The sequence below is a fragment of the Anomaloglossus baeobatrachus genome, chromosome 10 (genome assembly GCF_048569485.1).
Source record: "Anomaloglossus baeobatrachus isolate aAnoBae1 chromosome 10, aAnoBae1.hap1, whole genome shotgun sequence".
Taxonomy (NCBI): Eukaryota; Metazoa; Chordata; class Amphibia; order Anura; family Aromobatidae; genus Anomaloglossus; species Anomaloglossus baeobatrachus.
The window spans coordinates 113,016,588-113,043,030 of NC_134362.1; the positions used below are offsets into that span (position 1 = coordinate 113,016,588).

Here is a 26,443-nt window from a genome sequence, read left to right on the forward strand (position 1 = left end):
GAAATAACAATTTTGTGGTAAAATTTTATTTTTTTATTTTCATGGCTCAACGTTATAAAATTCTGTGACGCACCTGGGGGTTCAGGGTACTCACGAAACATCTAGATAAATTCCTTGAGGGGCCTAGTTTCCAAAATGGGGTCACTTGTGCGGGGTTTCTGCTGTTTAGGTACCTTAGGGGACCTCCAAATGCGACATGGTGCCTGCAATCTTTTTCAGCCAAATTTCCTTTCCAAAATTCAAATATTGCTCCTTTCGTTCCAAGCCCTCCCATTTGTCCAAACAAAGGTTTCAGACCACATGTGAGGTACCACCGCGCTCATAAAAAAGTGGTTAACAAACCTTGAGGTCAAATTTTTGGAATTACCTCTTGAAAAAGTGAGAAAATTGATGCTAAAGCAACATTTTTGAGAAAATTATTAAAATTTTCAATATGACAACGTAACGTTAACAAAATCTGTGAAGTACCTGTGGATCTAAAATGCTCACTATACCCCTAGATAGAAGCCTTGAGGGGTCTAGTTTCCAAAATGGCGTCACTTGTGAGGGGTTTCTTCTGTTTAGGTACCTTAGCGGACCTGTAAATGCAACATGGTGCCCGCAATCTATTTCAGCCAAATTTTGCTTTCCAAAATTCAAATATTGCTCCTTCTGTTCCGAGCCCTCCCATTTGTCCAAACAGAGGTTTCTGACCACATGTGGGGTATCGGCGCGCTCATAAGAAAGTGGGGAACAAGTTTTGGGGTCCGTTTTGTTGTGTTATTTCTTCTAAAAGTGAATAAATTTGGGTTAGAGCAACATTTTTAGGTAAAATTTTAATTTTTGCTTTTTTTCATTCCACATTGCTTTTGTTCATGTGAAGCACCTGAAGGGTTAATAAACTTCTTGAATGTGGTTTTGAGTACTTTGGGGGGTGCAGTTTTTAGAATGGTGTCACTTTTGGGTATTTTCTGTCATCTAGGCCTATTGAAGTCACTTCAAATGTGATGTGGTCCCTAAAAAAATGGTTTTGTAAATTTTGATGTAAAAATGAGAAATCGCTGATAAACTTTGAACTTTTCTAACTTCCTAACAAAAAAAATTTTTGTTTCCAAAATTGTGCTGATGTAAAGTAGACATGTGGAAATGTTATTTATTAACTATTTTGTGTCACAGAAATCTCTGGTTTAACGGTATAAAAATTCAAAAGTTGAAAATTGCTAAATTTTCAAAATTTTTGCCAAAATTCAATTTTTTTCATAAATAAACGCAAAAAATATTGTCCTAAATTTGGTACTAACATGAAGTCCAATATGTGACGAAAAAACAATCTCAAAATGACCAGGATCCGTTGAAGCGTTCCAGAGTTATAACCTCATGAAGTGACACTGGTCAGAAGTGCAAAATTTGGTCTGGTCATTAAGGTGAAAATTAGCTCCGTCACTAAGGGGTTAAAAATGTTAATTTTTCGTTGTCAATTTAAGATGTCTAAAGAAGAAGAAAGTTCTGTGCGTGCCATTTCTGTTTTACTAGTTAAAATTTATTGTCAAGCTTGGTTGAATGCTCCAAAAGCTCATCTTGCGCCAAAGCAAGATTTAGGTATTTTGCATAGTCTGTTAGACTATAAAGAATGTGACAACGACATTGCAGAAATAGCGCTGACCAAATTTTCGAACCATTTGTGGTATTTGAATGCAGAGTTGGTGGGATTATCGTTTTTTTGATCCCACCATTACAGACGATGAAAAGTTGTTAATGGCTAATAAATTGCTCAGTAGCACAGATGAACCATCAGAGCACGCTAGGGTTGTAAATCCAAAAGTTAGGAAAGAAAAATTAAAAGAGGTAGTTGATGGAGGATTGGTAAATTTACTTACCAAAGAAACATTTACATTCTTTGACCGATTTTAATATAAAAACAGATTTCCTAAGACAAAATCCAAACACCTGGCCTCAAAATAATGACTTCCAAGAAGGATTGAAAATTGTCAAAACATTAAAAGTAGTTAATGATATGGCTGAGCGTGGTGTTAAATTAATAACCGACTTTAACGGCCTTCTGACAAAAGATGAAGAACAAAAGCAATATGTCCTGCAAGTTGTAAGCAAATGCCGAGCATTATATTCTGACGTTTCAAAAACTACTTTAACAAAATCTCTAGAATAGATTAGATAACTATGTAAAATTATCAACTCATGTAGGTACTATGTCTGTATCTTTTCTGTGTCTGTTTTGTATGTATTATATACCTCATTTTTATATTTTAAAATAAAAAATGTCATTAGACTTGTCAGTATTACTTGTTTTTTTGTTATATTTCTACTTTAAACTCAAAAATATACCAAAAAAACACAAAATTTATCACTTAACAAAATATACGAAGTATGCTCCTAGTGATACAAGGTCACGTTCTTGGGGCTAAAAGCTGTTGTAACTCAGTTTGACTTAAAATAACAACAATTATGTATAAAATATAAATTTTGAAGAACAACATTAGCTTTCTTTTGAGATATTAAGCGTGTTTTTATTATTTACCGTTCTGGAGTTATGGCTCCATATGTCAGCTTTTTGGCCAAAAATTTGGATTTTTTTCAAACTTTGAGCGACGAGCGGCACGGGTTAACGTCGTTTGATCGAGCTCAAATTTTGGCTATCTCAATATCTGGAAAGGGGAATTGTTTTGTGGGGTCCAGACGGACAAAATTCCGACGTAGATTTTTTTTGCGGTCACCCTAGTATGCACGTTACAGATTTCTAATACTGTTGCTTGCTTGAGGCTTGTCCTGTATTTAGGTCACCTCATCACACACATTCATACACTGCGATTTAATCAATACATCAACTGCACTACTATTAAAAGTGTAAGGTAACTTTTAGTTTGTTTTGTTTTTTTTTTTAATCAAAAAGTGCAGAAGCCATCCAGCTATGACTAGGTGTACCTATATGTGGATGGTCACTTGTGTTCTACCTCTCCATGTACCAAACCAGGCCTCGGCTGAATGTACCTTGTGTGGGAAGGATGTGTAGATAAGGGGACTGAGCCCTAGAGAGGGCCTCACCCACCAATATGTACTACGAAAAAGAAAAGAATATGCCTCACTAGGGTGACCGCAAAAAATCGATGTCGGAATTTTGTCCGTTTGGACCCCACAAAACGATTCCCCTTTCCAGATATTGAGAGAGCCAAAATTTGAGCTCAATCAAACGACGTTAACCCGTGCCGCTCGTCCCTCAAAGTTTGAAAAAATCCAAATTTTTGGCCAAAAAGCTGACATATGGAGCCATAACTCCAGAACGGTAAATAATAAAAACACGCTTAATATCTCAAAACAATGCTAATGTTGTTCTTCAAAATTTATATTTTATACATAATTGTTGTTATTTTAAGTCAAACTGAGTTACAACAGCTTTTAGCCCCAAGAATGTGACCTGGTACCACTAGAAGCATACTTCGTATATTTTGTTAAGTGATAAATTTTGTTTTTTTTTTGGTATATTTTTGAGTTTAAAGTAGAAATATAACAAAAAAACAAGTAATACTGATAAGTCTAATGACATTTTTTTTATTTTAAAATATTAAAATTATGTATATAATACATACAAAACAGACACAGAAAAGATACAGACGTAGTACCTACAGGAGTTGATAATTTTACATAGTTATCTAATCTATTCTAGAGCTTTTGTTAAAGTAGTTTTTGAAACGTCAGAATATAATGCTCGGCATTTGCTTACAACTTGCAGGACATATTGCTTTTGTTCTTCATCTTTTGTCAGAAGGTCGTTAAAGACTGTTATTAATTTAACACCACGCTCAGCCATATCATTAACTACTTTTAATGTTTTGATAATTTTCAATCCTTCTTGGAAGTCATTATTTTGAGGCCAGGTGTTTGGATTTTGTCTTAGGAAATCTGTTTTTATATTAAATCGGTCAAAGAATGTAAATGTTTCTTTGGAAAGTAAATTTACCAATCCTCCATCAACTTTTAATTTTTCTTTCCTAACTTTTGGATTTACAACCCTAGCGTGCTCTGATGGTTCATCTGTGCTACTGAGCAATTTATTAGCCATTAACAACTTTTCATATGTCTGTAATGGTGGGATCAAAAAACGATAATCCCACCAACTCTGCATTTAAATACCACAAATGGTTCGAAAATTTGGTCAGGGCTATTTCTGCAATGTCGTTGTCACATTCTTTATAGTCTAACAGACTATGCAAAATACCTAAATCTTGCTTTGGCGCAAGATGAGCTTTTGGAGCATTGAACCAAGCTTTACAATAAATTTTAACTAGGAAAACAGAAATGGCAGCACAGAACTTTCTTCTTCTTTAGACATCTTAAATTGATGACGAAAAATGAACATTTTTAAGCAGTAAATAGCCTTTGCCATCCACCTAGCGTAATGAATAGCTCCTGGAGTTCTAAAACCCACAACATTGCCGTCTAGTGATCCAACAAATATGAGAACCAGCTGCAACAGCTCCTTGTAGTCATCTCTGGGGTGGCTGTCAGTTAATTTGGTCTCGAATTCAGCAGTAACATTTGCAATTACTTCTGGAGTTAGCTGCTTTTGTATTAGATTGTCACTGATACCTGTGTCGTATTTTGCTTTGTCTATCTTGGGCCACGCAGTGAGGAATCTTTTGAAAATGTCTGGATGAGGTCCAGTGGTTGATCCCATTTTTGTGTCGAATACGCCTCTTAACACAATTTCCAAGATATGGTGACGGCAAGCTAGGTGTAGCAATTCTCTTCCTAACATTTGCTCCAATAGGACGCATGCTCCTTTGAGTCTTCCCGTTTTCGATGCTGCAGTGTCGAAGCACATCGCCTTGACGGTGTTGGGAAGACCCCATTCCTGTAGGCATTCATATACGGCTACCGCTTGCTCCTCTCCAGAGCTGCTTGCTTTTACAGGAACTCCCAGCAGCTGTTCCCTTTCGCCATATGAAATAGCAATAGCTATTTGCTCACATTGCTCATGTTTTAAAACACCCGGTAAAAGTTTACCGTCCCAATGGACAACCACGGGCTCTTTTTCAGGAATGTTTACTTTATCTAAATTTTTTTTAGTATATTCTCTGAACATTTGCCTTCTAGAATGTAATAAAGTTTTCGAGACTTTGTACTCAAGAGGGTCAAGGTTTAGTGCTTCTAGAGTAGCTATTAAAATTCTCGTGGCATTTCTGTCGGATACCTTACATCGATCTAACACAATGGATAATTTCATGTTTAAAATCTCTTTAACGCCCCTTGCAAATGAAACTTTCATCCTCTTGCTCTCAGTTGGTCCTGGATCTTCTGCAGCTTCTTCAGGGATGTCCATTTCCTCCAAGCTCTCAAGTTCCTGGTAGATGCTGTCCTCTTCAGTATCTTCTTCTTCTTTTCCTTCTTCGAGCTTGTCTTCATCATCCGTCTCTAAGAAGCAACAAAAGAAAGAGAAAAAAAAGACTATAAAAACTTGTCGTTTTTTTAGCAGAATAGTAGTAATACATAGTTACTAAATTACCTACTTCTAATTATCAATAGGTATTATTTTAAGAATATAAACTAAATCATAAAGATGCCAAATGATGCTCTCATGTACAATTTTCTTTCAATTATAATGAAAATATTTTCTTATTTGTTTATCTACTTTTTAGAATAATAATAAAATAAACTCACCAATATCAAAAGTTTCTTCTTGGATTTGTCGGTTCATTTTTGCAAGTTCCTTTTGCGCCTTGATTTCTTCAGCTCGAGGCAACTTGAGATCCACTCCAGCCATGGAACCTGGGCGGCCCTTCTGCCTCTGCTTCACGAGAAACGCCTTCTCTTCTTCTGATTTCATCAGAGCCAAGGCATCTTGTTGAGCAATATCAAAGAGATCATTCAACTTTTCAACAAACTGTTTAAATTTGTTCTTAGTTGTTTCCGATGTTTTCTTCCGGTCTTTTTGAAGACTTCTCCACTCGGCATGAAGTTTTTCCAGCTTAGTAATTGCATCTTGCTCATGTTTAGTCGGGATTCGAGCTTTCCCCCAAAAAATGAACACTTCTCGTATGGTCAGTTTTGCTGATTCTCTTACAGTTAATTTCACAGTACGTAAATTCAAAAATAAAGCACATAAGACTTGACGATTTGAGGGTAGTTTACAACCGGTGATCTGGTGAATGGGGTAGCCCACAAGAGATATTTTATCCTTGTTCCGGCTTTGTACATCTGATGCGAATGCCATTTCAGAGTCCAATAGGTAAATAACAGTTAACTAGAAAAAAGAAACAAAATATATTACAAACTTTAATTTCAATAAAATATTTTCAAATATCTTTTAAAATAATACTATAATAGCTATAAAAAGAATAACACACACACTTGGAAAATTTAAAAAAAAAACGTTAAAATATCTTCACTGGATAATTGTTTGATCTAACCAGCTCAAAGGCACTTTAGAAACGAAACTGAATAAAAGGTCGGTTGTACGCTGAAGCAAAATCACCATCCCTAAAATAGAAATTACATGCACCCTGTGTGTAACATATAAATTTTGAAGAACAACATTAGCTTTCTTTTGAGATATTAAGCGTGTTTTTATTGTTTATCGTTCTGGAGTTATGGCTCCATATGTCAGCTTTTTGGCCAAAAATTTTGATTTTTTTCAAACTGTGAGCAACGAGTTGCACGGGTTAACGTCGTTTGATCGAGCTCAAATGTTGGCTATCTCAATATCTGTAAAGGGGAATCGTTTTTTGGGGTCCAGACGAACAAAATTCCGACATTTCCTCCCCCCCTATGAGATCCGGTCACCGTACGCCTCACGCAACTTTAGTGTTTGTACTTTTTGATAACTTTTTTTTTTAAGAAACTACCTCCTGTTTTTAATGTTTACATCAATATTGGAGTTTATGTGTTAGGCCGGGGCCACACGGGGCACTACTGCGATCCTCGCATGACATTCTGCTCACGCTGGCAGCACAGCAGGAGCCGAGTATCATGCGAGTGTCATTGAGACTGAGGTCCGATCATGTGATCAGACCTCAGCTACGGGGGACGGGCCGGCACTGAGGAGGGGAGGGATTTATCTCACTCTCTCCTTCGTTGCCAGCTATTGCCATTCTCGCCTTGCACTCGCGGTACACTGGTGTTCTGTGAGTGGAGTGCGATTTTTCTCAGGCCCCATAGACTTGAATGGGTGCGAGAGAAACCTGGATCGCATTACAGTCGCAGCATGCTGCGATTGTTTTCCCGGTCCAATTAGGGCTGAGAAAATAATCGCTCATGGATGCTGACACACAGGCTAATATTGGTCTGAGTGAAATGCGATGTTTTATCGCATTCCAATCGCTCCAATTTTTATGCCGTGTGTCTTAGTCCTTACCTGCAGTGTGCCGAGCCGTTGTGTATGTATATGTCTGTATTGGCCACATAGCGGATTCATGCACCTGTATATTATAGGTAATTTAATAATAAGGGTCTGTGGGCGCTATTTGTTTTTTTTGTTTTTGTTTTTTTTTTTAACCACCATATAGCTGGTTGGTGCTGCCAAAATCTGCATGTTTGGTCAGTCTAAATTATGGCCCTCTTTAGAGAAACCCTCAGTAAACATGAAAGCGAAGGCAGCACTATAAGAACCCCTCTCAGGTGGGTGAAGCCCCTCAAACCTCTTCAGAATGATACACAGTAGAATGTGGGCACTCCTGAAAAGTGCTCTGTTCACACCTCACAAGGCAGAGCTCACGCATGGTCCCTGTATCGTGATGGATGAATAAACCACTTAAGGCTATGTGCCCACGTTGTGTTCTATTACGCAGCGTGTAAGTTACTGCATGTGCGTCTCAGAACGCAGCCGAAAAGCTGCGTTCTGAGAGGCATTGTAACTGCAGAATTCATGCATTCTGGATGCTTGCTCTGCCATGGGAAAAGCATCCAGAACACAAATTTTTTACAGTGCGGTCCCACTCGGCTCTGCTGCATCCCCACAGACTTGCAGCAGAGCCGAGTGGGACCGCATTGTCAAAAAGAGCACGGCTGGCTGCGAGACAGAGCCGCGTGATCAGAATGAACTCGGATGAACTTCACCCAACTTCTTTGTGATCACATGGCTCTGTCTGTGTGCCGCGGCTTGATTTGCGATCACAGGTGAAGGACTCACTGGAGACCGCAAATCTCCTGAGTGACTGAAGTAAGCCGCGCGATCACCGGTGCCGTCACTCAGTTTACCCGCGGCCTGTTGGAGTCCTCCACCCGAGACCTGTGCCCGCGGGTAACCTGAGTGACGTCTCCGCTGACAGTACGACTCACTCCAGTTTCTGCGTGGAGCTTACAGGATCAGCGGTGTTCTACGGCCGCTCCTCTCAGCTTCATGTAGCAGAGCTGGATGCGTCGTGGGACCTCGTGAGGATTACGCCGGGCCTGGAGGGGTGTTTGGGGATTTTAATAAAGTAGTGAAATAGGGTGTTTTTATGTCTTTTATTTCAAATAAAGGATTTTTTTGGGTGTATGTGTTTATTTACTTTCACTTACAGGTTAAACTTTTGGGGTTCTCTCATAGACGCCTGCAATGATTAACATAGGACTTAGTGGCAGCTATGGGCTGCCATTAACTCTTTATTACCCAGATTGCCACCGCACCAGGGCAATTCTGGACGAGCCGGGTAGAGTCCTGGGACTGTCGCATCTAATCGATGCGTCAATTCCGGGCGGCTGCTGGCTGATATTTTTAGGCTGGGGGGCTCCCCATAACGTGGGGCTCCCCATCCTGAGAATACCAGCCTTCAGCCGTGTGGCTTTATCTTGGCTTGTATCAAAATTGGGGGGGGGACAGCACGCCGTTTTTTTTTTTTTTAAATTATTTATCTATTTATTTTACTGCACTACATAGACCCGCCCACCGGCAGCTGTGATTGGTTGCAGTGAGACAGCTGTCATTCAGCATGGAGGCGTGTCTGACTGCAACCAATCATAGGCGCCGGTGGGCGGAGGAAGCAGTGAATACGAGATGGAATAATGAGCGGCCGGCATTTTCAAAAGCTGGAGAAGCCGCCGCAGTGTGACAGCTGTGCAGCGCCGCGCCGGTGTTCGGTTAGTGATCAGTGAGTATGAGAGAGGGCGGAGAGGGATAGACCGACCGACAGGGAGACAGCGAGACCAACAGACAGAGAGAGAGACCGACATTGCAACCAAAACGCACAAAAGAAGTGACATGTTGCTTTTTAAAACGCAGCGTCTTGGCAGCAGCCGAAACGCTGCGTTCTAAAACGCAACGTGAGGATGGAATTTGCACAATCTTCATAGATTGTGCTGGGGACACAGGACGCATAAAGTTACGCTGCAGTGCAATATGCAGCGTAACTGCATGCAAATACGCAACGTGGGCACATAGCCTAACCTTGGGTAGGTTTGGAGTTCTGCTTTGTTCTTTATTTCCCTTTTATAAAACTTCTGTAATTGCTGTTTATATGAATTTTACAATGACTGTTATTTAAAGGGGATTGTCCTGGGGATAGGTGATGGTTTGATGATCGGTGGGTGTCCTGCTGGGGCCATCAGCAGAACAGGGGATTTTTATCCCTATTATGAAATGCAGGTCAGATGCATGAACACCACTCCATTCATTGTCTATGGGGCTGCTGGAAAAAACTGAGCGCAGTGCTCACTTGTCAGCCCCATAGGGAATAAATGGAGAAGTCAAGTAAGGGCACAGCTACTCCATTCTACCAGGAATAACAGTTCCCTGTTCTACTGATGGCTGTGGGTCTCGGCAGTTGGTGCCTCACCCTACAAATAGGTGCTTTCATCGGACAATCCCTTTACGCTTGAAACTCGGCCTTCTTTTTGTAAAGTGGGTGCATCATGGCTCATAAATTCATAATAATTTCCATCATAAGGGCAGCATAAACTATAATAGCTGTGTATTCCAATCTGTGACATGGCACGCAGCATCTAAAGATGCTCTACGTGAATAATCAGCGTATGCACCTCACCCTGGAGCACTTTTCATCACATCTGCAATGCACCAGCGCTTGGGGCCATTGTGGCACAGGCACAATGCAAATGTTTATTGCTGCTACCCAGTCTGAGCTGGGGCCATATGTTGTGACAATGTGGGGAAAGTAAGGCAAATACTCCCAAAAATGTACGTTATCACCACTGTGGTTAAGAGAAAAAGTAGTGATCATGGAAGCAGATTATTTTTGGGGGACCTCAAGAAACGAAAGTCGAGACCCATATACAGATTCTAGAGGTATTTTCAAGTTTGCAAGGTATCCCCTCTCCATGGTGTAACTTCCTGATCACTGGTGCTCCTGGCAGTCAGAAATCCACGGTTGTGATTGAATTTCCCTGTCTTTTTGTTCGGTGGTGAGAGAAGCCTCTGCCCGGGGTTAATCGGAAAAAGAGCTGTCAGTTCATTTGGCCGACAGCTGTCTAATGTGCATGGCCATATTTACACTCTCCACCACCAAAATAAAACTGATTACAAAGGACAATAGACTGCATTTGATTTTACATAGCAAATTAAAGCGAATCCAGGTTTTGTGCACCCTTCTGTAGGATATTGGGGAGCTGGAGGGTATAGTGAGATATGAGCCACAAGTGACACCATCTGTTGTAATCAGCGATAAGTTTATTATAGTAGGATGTCACTTACTGATAAATCTTCAAAAAGGGGCAGGGCCAATGTCAAGACATGCTTAACCACTTAAGGTGGTGTCACACACAGCGACAAAGACAACGACGTCGCTGTTAAGTCACCATTTTCTGTGACGTAGCAGCGGCGTCCCGTCGCTGTCACTGTGTGTGACATCTAGCAACGACCTGGCCCCTGCTGTGAGGTTGCCGGTCGTTGCTGAATGTCCTGCTTCATTTTTTGGACATTGCTCTCCCGCTGTTAAGCACACATCGCTGTGTGTGACAGCGAGAGAGCGACGAACTGAAGTGAGCAGGGAGACGGCTTCTGGCAGCCTGCGGTAAGCTGTAACCAAGGTAAACATCGGGTAACCAAGCGAAGTGCTTCGCTGGTTACCCGATATTTACCTTAGTTACTAGCGTCCGCCGCTCTCACGCTGCCAGTGCCGGCTCCCTGCTCCCTGCACGCGTAGCCAGAGTACACATCGGGTAAATAAGCAAAAGTTTGCTTATTAACCCGATGTGTACTCTGGCTAGGAGTGCAGGGAGCCAGCGCTAAGCGGTGTGCGCTGGTAACCATGGTAAATATCGGGTAACCAGCGAAGGCTTACCCGATATTTACCTAAGCGTGCATTCGCTTACACACGTCGCTGCTGGCTGGGGGCTGGTCACTGGTCGCTTTTGAGATCCGCCTGATTGACAGCTCACCAGCGACCATGTGACGACGCAGCAGTGATCCTGATAAGGTCAGGTCGTCGTCGTGATCGCTGCTGCGTCGCTACGTGTGACCCTAGCTTTAGTGACGGAGCTAATTTTCACCTTAATGACCAGACCAAATTTTGCAATTTTGCCCAGTGTCACTTTGAGGTTATAACTCTAGAACGCTTCAACGGATCCCAGTGATTCTGAGTTTGTTTTTTCGTTACATATTGGACTTCATGTTAGTACCAAATGTTGGACAATATTTTTTGCTTTTATTTCTGAAAAAAAATTGAATTTTGGCAAAAATGTAGAAAATTTAGTAGTTTTCAACTTTTGAATTTTTATGCCGTTAAACCATTCTGTGACACAAAACAGTTAATAAATAACATTTCCCACATGTCTACTTTACATCAGCGCAATTTTGGAAACAACATTTTTTTTCGTTTGGAAGTTAGAAGGGGTCAAAGTTCATCAGCAATTTAATTTTTACATCAAAATTTAAAAAAACAATTTTTTAGGGACCACATCACATTTGAAGTGACTTTGAGAGGCCTAGGTGACAGAAAATACCCAAAATACCCCAAAGTACTCAAAACCATATCCAAGACGTTTATTAACCCTTTAGGTACTTCACAGGAACTAAAGCAATGTGGAATGAAAAAAAGCAAAACATTTTTTACCTAAAAATGTTGCTCTACCCCAAATGTATTCACTTTTAAAAGAAATAACACAACAAATTGGACCCCAAAACTTGTTACCCACTTTTTTATGAGCGCGCTGATACCCCACATTTGGTACGAAACCTCTGTTTGGACAAATGGGAGGGCTCGGAACAGAAGGAGCGATATTTAAATTTTGGAAAGCAAATTTGACTGAAAAAGATTGCGGGCACCATGTTGCATTTACAGGTCCGCTAAGGTACCTAAACAGCAGAAACCCCTCACAAGTGACGCCATTTTGGAAACTAGACCCCTCAAGGCTTCTATCTAGGGGTGTAGTGAGCATTTTGGACCCACAGGTACTTCACAGATTTTGATAACGTTACGTTATCATATTGAAAATTTTCATTTTTTCCTCAAAAATGTTGCTTTAGCATCAATTTTCATCACTTTTTCAAGAGGTAATTCCAAAAATTGGACCCCAATGTTTGTTACCCACTTTCTTATGAGCACGGTGATACCTCTTATGTGGTCAGAAACTTTTGTATGCACAAATGGGAGGGCTTGGAACGGAAGGAGCAATATTTGAATTTTAGAAAGGAAATTTGGCTGAAAAAGATTGCGGGTACCATGTCGCTTTTGTAGGGCCGCTAAGGTACGTAAACAGCAGAAACCCCCCACATGTGACCCCATTTTGGAAAGTAGACCTCAAGTAATTTATCTAGATGTTTGGTGAGTACCCTGAAACCCCAGGTGCTTCACAGAATTTTATTTCTAACGTTGAGCCGTGAAAATAAAAAAAATAAATTTTTACCACCAAATTGTTACTTCAACCAGGTAGCGTTTTTTCATAAAGGTAACTTTCAAAAGGCAATTTCTCCTGAGTTTGGCAATACCTTATATGTGGTGGAAATCAACTGTTTGGGTGTATGGCAGGGCTTGGAAGGAAAGGAGCGCCATTTGACTGCACAATTGGCAGGAATCATTAGCGGACGCTATGTTGCGTTTGGAGACCCCCTGAGGTGCCTAAACAGTGGAGCTCTCCCACAATTGATTCCATTCTGGAAACTAGACCCCTCAATGATTTTATCTAGGGGTATAGTGTGTATTTTGAACTCACAGGTACTTCATAGAATTTGATAACCTTAGATAGTCATATTGAAAATTTTTATTTTTTTTTTAGAAAAATGTTCCTTTAGCACCAAATTCCTCACTTTTTCAAGAGGAAATACAAAAAAAGAATGGACCACACAGGTTGTTATCCAATTTCTTTTGAGTGCAGTGATACCCCATATGTGGCAAAAAAAACCCTCTCTTTGGACAAACAGTAGGGCTCGGAATGGGAGCATGATTTGAATTTTTTAAAAGTTGAAATAAATTGCGGGCATCATGTCGCATTTGAAGGGCCCTTAGGGCATCCATACAGCAGAAACCTCCACAAGTGACCCCATTTTGGAAACTAGACCCTTCAAGCACTTTATTCAGGGGTATGGTGAGAATTTTGAATCTACATTTACTTTACAAAAATGTTGCTGTACTGCCAAATTTCTCACTTTTAGGCTATGTTCCCACAATCCGGCGACACTGTCTAGGACGCAATGCCAACCCTTATGCGGAGATCTGAGTGTTATCCACGGGAGAACGCAGCTGCCTGTGCATACAATCGAGGTTCAGGCCGCTGCGGACTTTATTCTCCCTCCAAAGAACACTTTCGTCTCCGCAGCATAAATTGACATGCTGCTGCTTAGTTTATGCTGCAGAGAAAAAAGTGACGTGGGCATTAGATTTCTAAAAATCCTTCCACTGCACTTGTACTGCACAACGCAGCGTTATGCACGAAGCAAAAAAACCTGCATCCAAAACACTGCAAATCCTGATTGTGGGCACATAACCTAAAAAGCTAGGATGGGTGGATGGATAGATGTCTAACACGTATATAATGTCCCACCCCTGCATATTTTAAGCTGGCGCCCGTTAGTGACTTTCATTGTGCTTCGCCTTGCATTTAGCCCAAATATAAATAAATAATCAAAAAAAATAATGTGAGGTCACCCCCATTTTTGATAGTAAGCTAGGGTAGCAGATGGGCTGCAGCCTGTAGCCCACAGCGGCAGGTTCCCCTTGGCTGGTGATCCAATTTGAAGGTTACCCCAAGCTGTTTTTTATAATTATTTATAAATAATTAAAAAAAATATATATATGTGGGTTCCCCTCAAATTGGATTACCAGCCAAGGTAAAGCAGACAGCTGTGGTGTGATATTATCAGGGTGGTTAAATAACCATGGTTATTTTGCCTTTTCCAGCCTAAAAATAGCAGGCCGCAGCCACCCCAGAACTGGCGCATCCATTAGATGCGCCAATCCTGGTGCTTCGTCCTAGCTCATCCCGCCGCCCTGGTGCGGTGGCAAATTGGGTAATATAAGAGGTTGATACCAGCTGTAATGTCACCTGGTATCAAGCCCTGGGGTTAGTGATGTTACGGCATGTAAACAGATACCCAACATTACTAACCCAGTTAGTAATAGGAAAAAATAAAGACGACAAAAATTTTTTATTTGAAAAAATGCTCTCCAAGACATTCCCTCTTTCACCAATTTATTGGAAAAAAAAAAATTCTGGTCCGCTGTAATCCATTTTGTAGGTCCCATGACGACTCTGGACCTTCTAGAATATGGGGGGCACGCTCAGGGAACGTATCCTCCATTTTCATGTGAGCAGTATGGGTGCAGTGATCTGACAATACTGCACTCACACTGCCCCGGTCCAACCTTCGGCAGAGGGACCAGCAGTAACCTCATTCCAGAATATGAGGGGCACGCTCAGAGAAAGTATCCCCCATTTTCTAGAAGAGCAGACCCTCCGTGTGAGGAGAGTGGCTGCAGATTACTGCACTCACTGCTGTACTGTGGACCGGGGGAGCGTATCAGCTGCAGAAAGCACAGCGTCCCTGCTTGCAAGGAGCCGGCTGACAGCCGCTGTATGCGCATGCGGCCGGCAGCTTTTTAGGAGGAGGAGGAGGGATTGCGGGAACCGAAGCAACAGCCAGGTACCGGGGAGACCGGGGGGGTGATGGTGAGTGATTGGGGGTGACCTGGCAGGACCTGGGGACGACATTTCTGTTGCATGTGACATGTTACATGCTACAGAAATGAGAGAAGGACGAATGCGGCCGGCGCGCTGTTGGATGGAGGGCTCTGGAGAACCGGAGGGGGCTCCGGGGGACCAGAGAGAGCTCCGGTGTACCGGAGGAGGGCTCAGGGGGAGGACATGTCTCTCCGATATGAAATATTTGATCATGTCAGATCGGAGAGAAATGAATGCAGAGGCTGCGCCGGCAGTTTTCGGTGCGCTCCGGCACCATTTTGAATGTGAGGGGGGGGGATTTCTCCGCTACCGGGGACCTTGGGGGCACTAGGGGATTATATTTCTTTTTCTCATCTGACAAATTTGATCACGTCAGATGAAAAACAAATCATTTTTACCTGAAATTTTTTTTTTTTAATGTGATTGGCGGTATATGGTGTATACCGGCGATCACATTATCGGGATCCAAAAAAACCACCCCGATTCATAATCTGGGGGGGGTCGCCTGAGATTTTCCGTCGCTGGGGGGCGCTACAGGCTTTTTTTGGCATGACGTCTTAAAGCGTTGGAATAGAATAAGTACCCCGTTTTTCCGACGTTTTAAGTCGTACGGCCGTCGTTATGGGGTTAAAGCAGTCGCCTAGTTAGAAGGCTGAATGGTTAGGCTATGTTCACACACTGCATCTTTTCTTAACCACAAAGATGCAGCATTTTTGTCCCCAAAACGCTTTGTTACCGCATTTTGCCCAAAGCATTTTTTTTTAAGTCAAATCTGTTGACTGGAAAGGCTCAAAAACGCAAAAAGAATTGACATGCTGCGTTTTCCAAAATGCAGCCAAGATGCAGCCAAAAAAAGATTCACTGTGTACACAGCAAAATCGAAATCTCTTAGGCTGTGTTCACACTGCATCTTTTGCTGTGTTTTTGAGGTCACAAAGATGCACCTAAATGCATGCATTTCCTTCCCCCATCAAGGTCTGAGATTTCGATTTTGCTGTCCACACTGTGCATCTTTTTTGGCTACATCTTGGCAGCGTTTTTGAAGATGCACCCAAGATGCAGCATGTCAATTCTTTTTGCGTTTTTGTCAGTGTTTTTGAGCCCTTCCAGTCAATAGATTTGAATTTAAAAAAACGCATTGGGCAAAATGCGGCAAAAATGCATGTGGTTTTTTTTTAGGTTGCTTTCACACATCCGCCTCTAAAACCTATGCAACGGATGCGGCGAAAAAAACGCATCCTTTGCATACGTTTTTACATGCGGCCCGTCCGGTTTTTGCCGGTTGCGGCACGCTACTGAGCATGCGCAGTGCAAAAAACCACATGCGGTGGCCGGATGCGGTTTTTGCCACATCCGCTGGCGTCCATAGGCATGCATTGGAAAAAGCGCCGCATCGGCGGGATGCGTCGCGGTGCGGTTTTTTTTGCCGGACAAAAAAAACGTGCCAGGCAACGTTCCATCCGGCCGCCGCATGGGCTAAATATGCCGCATCCGGCAAAAACCGGACTGAACGCAAGGCCATGCGACACAATCCGGCACTAATGAAAGTCTATCTGGAAAAAACGCAACCGGCGGCAAAAAAAAACGGTTGCGTTTTTTCTGCAAAGAGTCGGATTGTGCCGCACAGCAAAAAACGGATGTGTGAAAGCAGCCTTATGCGTTCTTGCCGTGGGTGCCTGTTTTTGGGGCCAAAAACGCTGTATCTGACGATTCACTATGTGAACATAGCCATAGACTTTGCAGGGAGAAGGAAATGCATACATTTAATTGTATCTTTGTGACCTCAAAAATGCACAAAAAATTCAGTGGGTGAACATAGCCTGTGTTTGGCAAGGGAAATGTATCCCCTTCTTCCTAAGGCTATGTGCGCACGTTGCGTACTGTCCCTGCAGAAATTTCTGCAGCGATTTGAACAGCACACGTGCGCTTCAAATCGCTGCAGAAACAAAAGCAGATTTCATGCGCTCTACATGTAGCCCCTCCTAGCCCTTCCCATAGACAGAGCAGGGACTTCATGCAGAGCGCACGAAAGAAGTGACATGTCACTTCTTAGGCTGCTGCCAGAAGCGCGCGTTCTAAGCGCTGCGCTCTAATACGCCACGTGCGCACGTCTCCTGCGTAATCTCCAAAGATTGTGCTGGGGATGCAGGACGCATGCAGTTACGCTGCGGTGCAGATCGCAGCGTAACTGCATGCAATTACGCAACATGCGCACATAGCCTAAAACTGCAGCACCTGGTTAATTCTGTCACAGATTCACATTTATTGCTTTGGTTTATTGAGGCCCAGACTGGATATTTTGCTACACTGTAATCATGTCTGTATGAAAAAGAAAAACTAATGAAAAGATTGCTTGAAAGACCGATGACAAGGAGCACAATTGGGGCATTTTGTCCCCTCAGAGCTGATAGTGCAGCTGTACTTGTGTCCCATCCGTCCATGGTAATGGCCGCTGTGTACTGCTGCATGTGTCTGCTGGCTCCATAGCTTACCCAGGTCTCTGCGATCAGCCCGTTGCTATGTACGCTAAGGGTATGTGCGCACGTTGCTTTTTACCTGCTTTTTACCTGCTTTTTTGCTGCTTTTTCTTCTGCGCTGTTTAATGCCAAAATGGATGTGTTCTTCTATTCAAGCAAAGTCTATGGGAATTTGGGTTTCTTGTTCACACTATGTTGTTCAAAATGCTGCCTTTTTGTGGCAGAACTTTGGTCAAAAACTCAGCTTTGCAGTGCAAAACCCAAATGGCAAAAACAATTGACATGTTGCTTCTTTGAAAAGCAGAGTTTTTGACCAAAGTTCTGCCACAAAAAGGCAGCATTTTGAACAACATAGTGTGAACAAGAAACCCAAATTCCCATAGACTTTGCTTGAATAGAAGAACACATCCATTTTGGCATTAAACAGCGCAGAAGAAAAAGCAGCAAAAAAGCAGGTAAAAAGCAACGTGCGCACATACCCTAATACTGGTACCTTACTTTTCAGGTTATCTTCTGCTGATCGGCATGAATTTCCATTGGTTGCTCGAGTAATGTCACCTTTCTAGTTCACATCTTTCTCATTCTTCTTTCATCCTAAGAGATTTTATACATACATGGCAGCTGATAAATGATTTTGTTTTTAATACCTGTAAATAGCTCTGAAAAATACACCTGCTGCCTTACTATTTGCTGCTAAATATAGAGCTGATCTAATTACTCACATATATGCTAGATTTCAGCGAAGAAGAACGTTCTTCATAAAGGTTAGGAAAAAGCTTTAGATTAATTGAATTCCATTTTGTACTGAAGGGTTTAATGCAATCATTGTCTTCATTTCTTGAGAGCATGTGGATTCTTTGAGTGACCTATGTCCATGCTTCATTACCCTTTACCCTTTCTTTTTTCTGTTTTAGTAAAAACTGATCCGGAACAGAGGTGTCTTTGAACAGCTCTAGTGTTCTCCGCAATTGTAGAAAACAGAGTTGTTGATTGAATAGTTAACAGAAAACCAACTGTTACGATCTGTTTCTCATAGACTTCGATGTTGCAAAAACAAAATCGACCTGACCAAACCATAGAGGATTACGTTTTTGATCCAGCTAAAAAATGCATAGCAGCTGGGAAAATATATCTTTGTACCGTGTTAGCCAGTAGAGATAGAGATAGAGATATCTCTACTAGCAGCTGGGATGCAGTCTAATAAGACATTTTAGGACCTTCCTCTTCCCTTTCAAGTGAATGGATTTTCTACTCAATCCTTTTAGTCCCATTTGTGTCATCCCAAAAACAGATCAACAAATGGAAATGACTGTGAATATAGTCTGATTTATATGGGTCTGGTTTTCTTTTGTTGATTTTAGAATGGAAAAGTCCATGAGACCCCATATAAATCAGTTGGGTCCCTTTGCTGATCCGTTGCTGTTCTTGTTTGTTACAGTAAATAATATAACTATTCTGAAACTACTTTAATCTTGAACTTTGTGTGTTTGTAAAAAATTGATAGTGTTGAGCAGTCGCTGCAGTCTGTGTCCGCTGAGATTTACTGTACCACTCCACTGTTGGAGGCTGCACAGACAGATCAGGATCAGACTGTACGGCGTTATCAATTTATTCAGAAATGTTGGAGAGATTTAACAGAAGAATCGGGCAAAAAGCAAAGTTCTAAATTAAAGTTTATTCAGAATAATATGTATTTTTAGTAAATTAAAATTTTTACTAAGGTTATGCATTTCGGGATGCACTGCTCCTACTGCACTAGCACCATGTGAAATACGACAAATGGTAGCATATAAAGGACTGTGCTCATTGCTCAGCGTGACAGGAGTAATGGTTTATACCCTGGCCGACTGGTCCAGTGATAGCTGAATGTGTTTCTAGCATGGATACATGAATTGCCATTAGTTTTATGGTTGCATGACTTGCTAATGTTCTTTTTTTGTGCTATGTATTTTCAGGTATGGCCTCACAAGTCTTGGTGTACCCACCATATGTTTATCAAACTCAGTCAAGTGCCTTTTCTAGTGTGAAGAAACTGAAAATAGAACCAAGTAGTGTGTACATCAAGAGGAGCTATCCACACACCGACCTGAATGCTAGACACTTTGGATTTGCACATCCATCCAACAAGAGTAGGGATACTTTACAGACAAAGAATCCAATTGACAGACCTCGCCAGCAGACTGCTGCATCCCAAACCAGCGCAGTCACATTAAAAACCAACACAGGTGCTCCCGGGGACCCAGCAGCGCAGGCGCCGCCAGATCCGACAGAGGCACTGGCACTAGGGACAACGGATTGTGTATCAGACTTCCTTGAAGCGCAACAGCGATGTGGATTGAAGCGTAAGAGTGAAGAGCTGGAAAACCAAGGTGGCACCATGCAGATTGTTGATGAATTGTCTGTACTGCCTGCCATGTTGCCAGGTAATGCAGCAAACCCAGTTGCTGTTGTGGCAACAACTGGTGCTTCTAAGCAGAATGGAGCGAGTGTGGATGGTGACTATCAGTTGGTACAGCATGAAGTGTTGTGCTCGGTTAAAAATACTTATGAAGTACTGGATTTTTTGGGTCGGGGAACCTTTGGACAGGTGGTAAAGTGCTGGAAAAGGGGAACAAATGAGGTTGTAGCTGTCAAAATCCTAAAAAACCATCCTTCATACGCACGCCAAGGGCAGATTGAGGTGGGCATCCTTGCCAGACTGAGTAATGAGAATGCTGATGAGTTTAACTTTGTGCGTGCGTATGAATGTTTTCAGCATCGGAACCACACCTGCTTGGTTTTTGAAATGTTGGAACAGAATTTATATGACTTTTTAAAGCAAAACAAATTTAGCCCATTACCCCTGAAAGTTATACGGGCCATCCTTCAGCAGGTGGCTACTGCACTGAAAAAGCTTAAAAGTCTTGGTTTAATTCACGCTGACCTCAAACCGGAGAACATCATGCTGGTGGATCCTGTACGACAACCTTACAGGGTGAAAGTAATAGACTTCGGCTCTGCTAGCCATATATCAAAGACTGTTTGCTCAACTTATTTGCAGTCCCGTTACTACAGGTAAAGCTTGTTTTTTCTTTTCTTTTTCTGTTACTGATATTTGCTAAATATATCGCAGTTGTTTTATTTCCTAAATGGTTGTGTTTACTGTGTCTTTTTTTAGACTTTGTTCACCTCACAGCTTTTTTTCATGGTTTATACAAGGAAACAGCAAAGTACAATTGTGACTACTCCTAGTTAGGCCGGTTTCACACATCCGGCTTTTTACCGTTTGCCGGATCCGGCGCTCTCCCATACAGTTAATACAGTACAATGACAGCGCAACAAGCGCTGGTCACATGCTGTCATGTGACCGGCGCATGTGACCCGGAAGTTACAGCACTGTCATTGTACTGTATTATCTGTACGGGAGAGCGCCGGATCCGGCAAACCGGCGAAAAGCCGGATGTGTGAAACCGGCCTTAGTCATGCTCCTCGTGTTCGGCCTAGAAATGTGAGGTAGAGATCTGTATTAAATAGTGTAGAGCTGGTTGTCTCTACATAGACACGATTTTGCAATGTTTGATTGGTGGAGCCTGATTCCGCTTAGTACGTGCCCAAAAAAATCTGTAAAACTATGCACCTCAATAAATAATACTCATTGAGTCAACAGGCAGTGATCTGGCACGTCTCATTTCTAGCCACGCTGCACCTTTGATCCAGCGATCAGTGGAGGTCATGCCAGTCGCACCATACTCAGCTGAACATTGGGGCAATGTCCATCAGTCCTAGTAATGTGCTGAGACTACTCCTTTAAAGCATTACAGTTATTTTAATTTTTCTTAAATCAATAGTAAACATGAAAATAGGCAACTATGTAATAGATCTTATCCGGCAAATCTGCTTCTTTCTCTGCCAGATTTGATCAGTCACTCAAAATTTTCAGTTCAGAGGTAAAATCTGTATTCAGTGAAGACTTTCCCATTACTGAGATAGGAGAGGAGAGCTGTTACTGATGAAATTCTATATAGATAAGAGGGGCGGAGCTCTGCATCTAGCCCCTCCTCTAGCTCCTCCCACTACTTCTACATAGATGAGAGCTGTTAACTGATGAGATTATATGTACATAGGAGGGGCTAAAGGCAGAGGGAGGAGCTAGATACAGAGCTCCGCCCCTTCTACATATCTCATCAGTAACCGCTGCCTTCTCCTCCCTTAGTAATTGGAAAGTCGTCACTGAATACAGATTTTACCTCAGAATTGAGAATTTTGATAATGACTGATCTGGCAGAGAAAACAGATTTGTCTAATACGATCTATTACACAGTTTCCTATTTTCATGTGTGCTGTTGATTTATGAAATAAAATTTAAAACGACGGTTACACTTTCATTACAAATGGCACTGTTCAATCAGAAGTGTCCTACTAATGGACATACAGGGCTGGAATGTTGGATTTATTCCTAAGGAGTTATTAGGAACATTTTCTCATCGAATACTGTTATGTAATGATCTCTGTGTTATACATATACACTACACGTGTGCTTATACAATGTTTTCTCCTCCCTGTGTGTGGCTAATGGATCAGTCAGGGGCCTCCGTTAATCATTGTGACCCGCTAACTGACATGCCGCCATGTACAAACAGGAAAGGTGGTCCTCTGTTGTCTCCTCCCTGCCTACGGCTAATGGATTAGTCAGGAGCCACTGGTAATCATTATGGGCTGCTGACTAATTTGCCACCCCATGCATAGGCAGGAGAGGTGGTACCCTGTTGTCTCCTCCCTGCCTGTGGCTAATGGATTAGTCAGGGGCCGCGGGTAATCATTGGGGCCTGCTGACTGATGCCGCCAGGTACCCGCAGTAGAGGTGGTCCTCTGATGTCTCCTGCTCCCTGTACACACTCTGCTGTGGATGTGATCCAAGAATGCTAGAGCAATGATTGTTGGTGGTCCTTGGCCACTACCCGCAGGCAGGGGCGATTCAGCATGGTTTTTAAATACAGATATAACATGTAGGTATAACACAAGGATCAAAAAATAACGGTATCAGGAGGCTGGTAAAGCGCTGCCTGCACCACCTAGGAGTCAGTCTTGCTGTCAGGTTCATGTTCATATCGTAATGCTCTTGCAATAATTCCTTGGTACAATTTGCTTTGACACAGAAATCTCTTTTTCTTGTAAATTATCTAGTATTGATTGCACCTCATTTTCCATTGCACTGTTATGTAGAATACTCTTCAGTGCTATTTGCTTGTATAGAACCAGTTTGTAACGGATTTATATTTTTCATTTGGATGGGGTATACATTTCTGTGGATTGCGCAATATTGCAGGGTCAGCGATCTAGAGTCAGTTATTTTCCGCTAGCTTTCACGTCTTTATTTGCCATTAATGTCTCAGCAGCATTAGGCCCACATTTTATGCATACTATATATTACTTTGTAGGCATAGAAAACAGATACAAGAAGGCGGAAATGACCACTGGGATTGGATGCCAGTTTGGCAGACAGATCTAGTTCACTATTGAAGAAGATCTCCACCATAAGCCCTGATTGATACTGTTTATACTGACTATAAAGCTGTCAGCCTGGGTCAGTTGTGTGTCCATGGCCTCCTTCTTGTCGGAGTGCATCCTCTGGATCCCACATACTCGTCTTCTTTCGTTGAGTTGGATAGCAGCAGTTGGAAAGTATGGACAGAAAAGGGCTTGTCTGGTCTAAATCCACAAGTAGTGACTTCAGACTGTGCGCCGTGTGGATTCTTCCGGAATGGGAACGGTGGTGGTCACGTGGCTGCGAGTATGAGATTCGCAGACTGCCGGCCAGAATTTGAGAAGATGAGCACAGCCTCGCTCAATACACTGGCATTCTAGTCGCATAGTGACTGCATATTTGTGGATTTAGACTTAACACCTTTAACGTAGGGTCATAAGTGTCCATAGTGGATTTTTAATTTATTTTATTTGATTAGGACTTCTCCTTTCAATGCAAACCTTTATTACTAGACCAATATTCCAAATAGAGATTGCTGAAATATGATCATGCCGAGGTCTCCTGCACAATGACTGCTCGTCTCAGGGAGGGGCATAGGCTGCGGTCACACTCTGCCCCCTGCCCAGATGCACTGTGATTCTTAAATACATTGTCTCTCCAGACAGGAAATAGAAAAGAATAGAATAGCAGATAGGGACGTTAAGGAATTTTTATTACAAGTATATTAAAAAATAGCTTAGAATATAGCATCAAATACACATGGATTTACCTTCGGACCACCCCTTTAAGTGTTTTCTGACATTGCAGTTGGAGACTTTTACATAACTGGACTACAGATTATTGATGTTATCATCCGGGACAGAATTGTCACATATGTCCTAAAAGTTCTTGGGGGTTTGTAATTAATTCTGCTTTTAATCCACAGCTTTAAAACAGATAATAATGTTGCTGTTTTACAAGTAGAGATGTGATGTAATATTTCTATTTTGTAATGTTATTTTTAGCACATAACTGCTGCGCTGTAGACCTGAAATATTCTCCGATGGTAAAAATTAAATCCATTTTAACACAAAGGTGTTCCCATGTTACTCGTGTTACTGGTTGGGCTATAAAGTGCCTTGTGAATATGGTTAATTACAGTTAGCTAGGTGAATCATCCCTAAAAGCAACTGAGAAACAAGAGTCAGATTTCCACACATAACCGCTTCTGTAACCCATTGTGAAAATAAGTTCTGCCTTTGTACGTCATGACCTTAGTTTGCCATCCAAGGCTTAGTCACTTCACAAAATGTGATAAGTGAGGGATCTACAAATACTTGTTACCAGAGACCACCATAGTATGAACGCAGATGACTTCAGATGGCACATTTAGGGCAGTGTGTCATCAGAGGAAGGTTCCCTTTAGATTAGGTGCCTGTGGGAGATCGGGACAGGATCAGGATACTTTTCAGATTATTAATTGATCTGCTTACGAAAGCAGCAACAAAAGACCATGCAAATGAGAAATATTCTATTAACGTATACAACAGGAAAGCTTGCCCACAATGTTTTCATTCTTTTTAAAAGAAATTTTGCACACAAGTGTTCATTTTTCTTGTTTTATTTTCAGCTTCCATACTGTAACTTAGCCTACTTTCACACATCAGTTTTTTGGCATCAGGCACAATCCGGCGTGTGCCTGATGCAACGGATCCGGCGCAGAATATGCAAAAACGGATGCGGCGGATCCTTTTTTCTTTTTTTTTATTTAGACAGATCCGGTATACCTGATCCGTCAAAAAACAGATCTGGCGCATCCGTTTTTGCATCCGTTTCGTCCGTTTTTTTGCAATAAATTAGAGCATGCTCAGTTTAAAAAAACGGATCTGGCGGCCGCATCTGTTTTTTTTTGCAAGATTACTCAGGATCCGGCGTCCATAGGCTTCCATTGTAAATTACGCCGTACCGCGCCGGATCCGGAACGATGCGGTTGTTTGTCAGAGACAAAAAATGTTACAAGAGACGTTCCATCCGGCTGCCACATTAGCCAATTACGACGGATCCGGCAAAAGCCGGATGCAACACATGCCATCAGGCACAATCCGGCGCTAATACAAATCATTAGGGATAAAATGGATCCGCCGCCGGATCAGTTTTATCCGTTTTCTTCCGGATTGTGCCTGATGGAAAAAAACTGATGTGTGAACGTAGCCTAAAGGCCCCGTTGCATGCAACGACATCGCTAAAGAGATATCGTTGGGGTCACGGAATTCGCGTGTTGACGTCGTTGCGTGTGACTCGTTCGAGCGTCCACTAACGATGCAAAATACTCACCAAATCGTTGGTTGTTGCCACGTCGTCCATTTCCCAAATATCATTGCTGGTGCTGGATGCAGGTTGTTCGTCGTTCCTGAGGCAGCACACATCGCTATGTGTGACACCCCAGGAACGACGAACAACACCGTACCTGCGTCCTCCGGCAACGAGGTGGACGGGACTTTCATGCGGCTGCTCTCCGCCCCTCCGCTTCTATTGGACGCCTGCCGTGTGACGTCGCTGCGACGCCGCAAGAACCGCCCCCTTAGAAAAGAGGCTGTTCACCGCCCACAGCGACGTCGCTAGGATTGTAAGTATGTGTGACAGGTACTAGTGATTTTGTACGCCACGGGCAGCGAGTTGCCCATGATGCACAAACGACGGGGGCGAGTGTGAACGCTAGGGACCATCGCTAGCGATGTTGCAGCGTGTAAATCCCCCTTTAGTGTATCTGGTCTTTTATTACATTTTAGCAGAAATCGTGAACCTCAGCGTAGATTCACTCATAGGTGTCTTATGTCCCATTTTGACCGCAATTCCTGGGCCAACCATGGGTCTCGTGAGCCGATGTAACAGCCTCGTGTAAGGCTAAGTTCACACTTCCGTTGTTTTGCATCAGTCACATGCGTCGCTTGTACGCTGTACAACGGATGACAAAGAACAGAATTCCACTCCGTTGTGTGCGGGGGGCGGAGCGCGATGGGGCGGAGTTCGGGATGGGTGGAGCCGAGCAGGGCCGTGGCACTGAGGACGTCAGTGCCGCGGGGACTGCAGGGCTGGGGACAGGTGTGTGTGTGTGTGTGTGTGTGTGTGTGTACATGCTGAGTGCGGGAGGGGGCGGAGCCGAGCGGGGAAGTGTCAGGCTCCCTGCACAGCCAGGGTAAATATCGGATATAAGCAAAGCACTTTTTGCTTGGTTACCCGATATTTATCTTGGATACCAGCGTACACCGCTTAGCGCTGGCTCCCTGCACCCATAACCAGTGTAAATATCGGGTAACTAACCAAAGCGCATTGCTTGGTTACCCGATGTGTATCCTAGTTACGGGTGCAGGGAGCCAGAGAGAGCATGCGCAGCAAAATCCTACGGATTGCGTTGCTCAAAAAACGTTACAGGCTGCGTTGCTCCCGCCCGGCGGTCAGTTAAAAAACGACTGACTGCGACGCA

The 26,443-nt window shown here is 42.6% G+C and overlaps 1 protein-coding gene across 2 annotated transcripts in view; it reads left to right on the forward strand.

Annotated features, from left to right (window-relative positions):
• The window catches only part of HIPK3 (homeodomain interacting protein kinase 3), a 399,904-nt gene that overhangs the window by 62,198 nt on the left and 311,263 nt on the right, over positions 1-26,443 (forward strand). For both annotated transcript variants that reach the window (XM_075325614.1, XM_075325615.1), the window contains exon 2: positions 19,472-20,570. In XM_075325614.1, the coding sequence (XP_075181729.1) occupies positions 19,472-20,570 (1,099 nt within the window). The remainder of the gene's footprint in view (positions 1-19,471; positions 20,571-26,443) is intronic.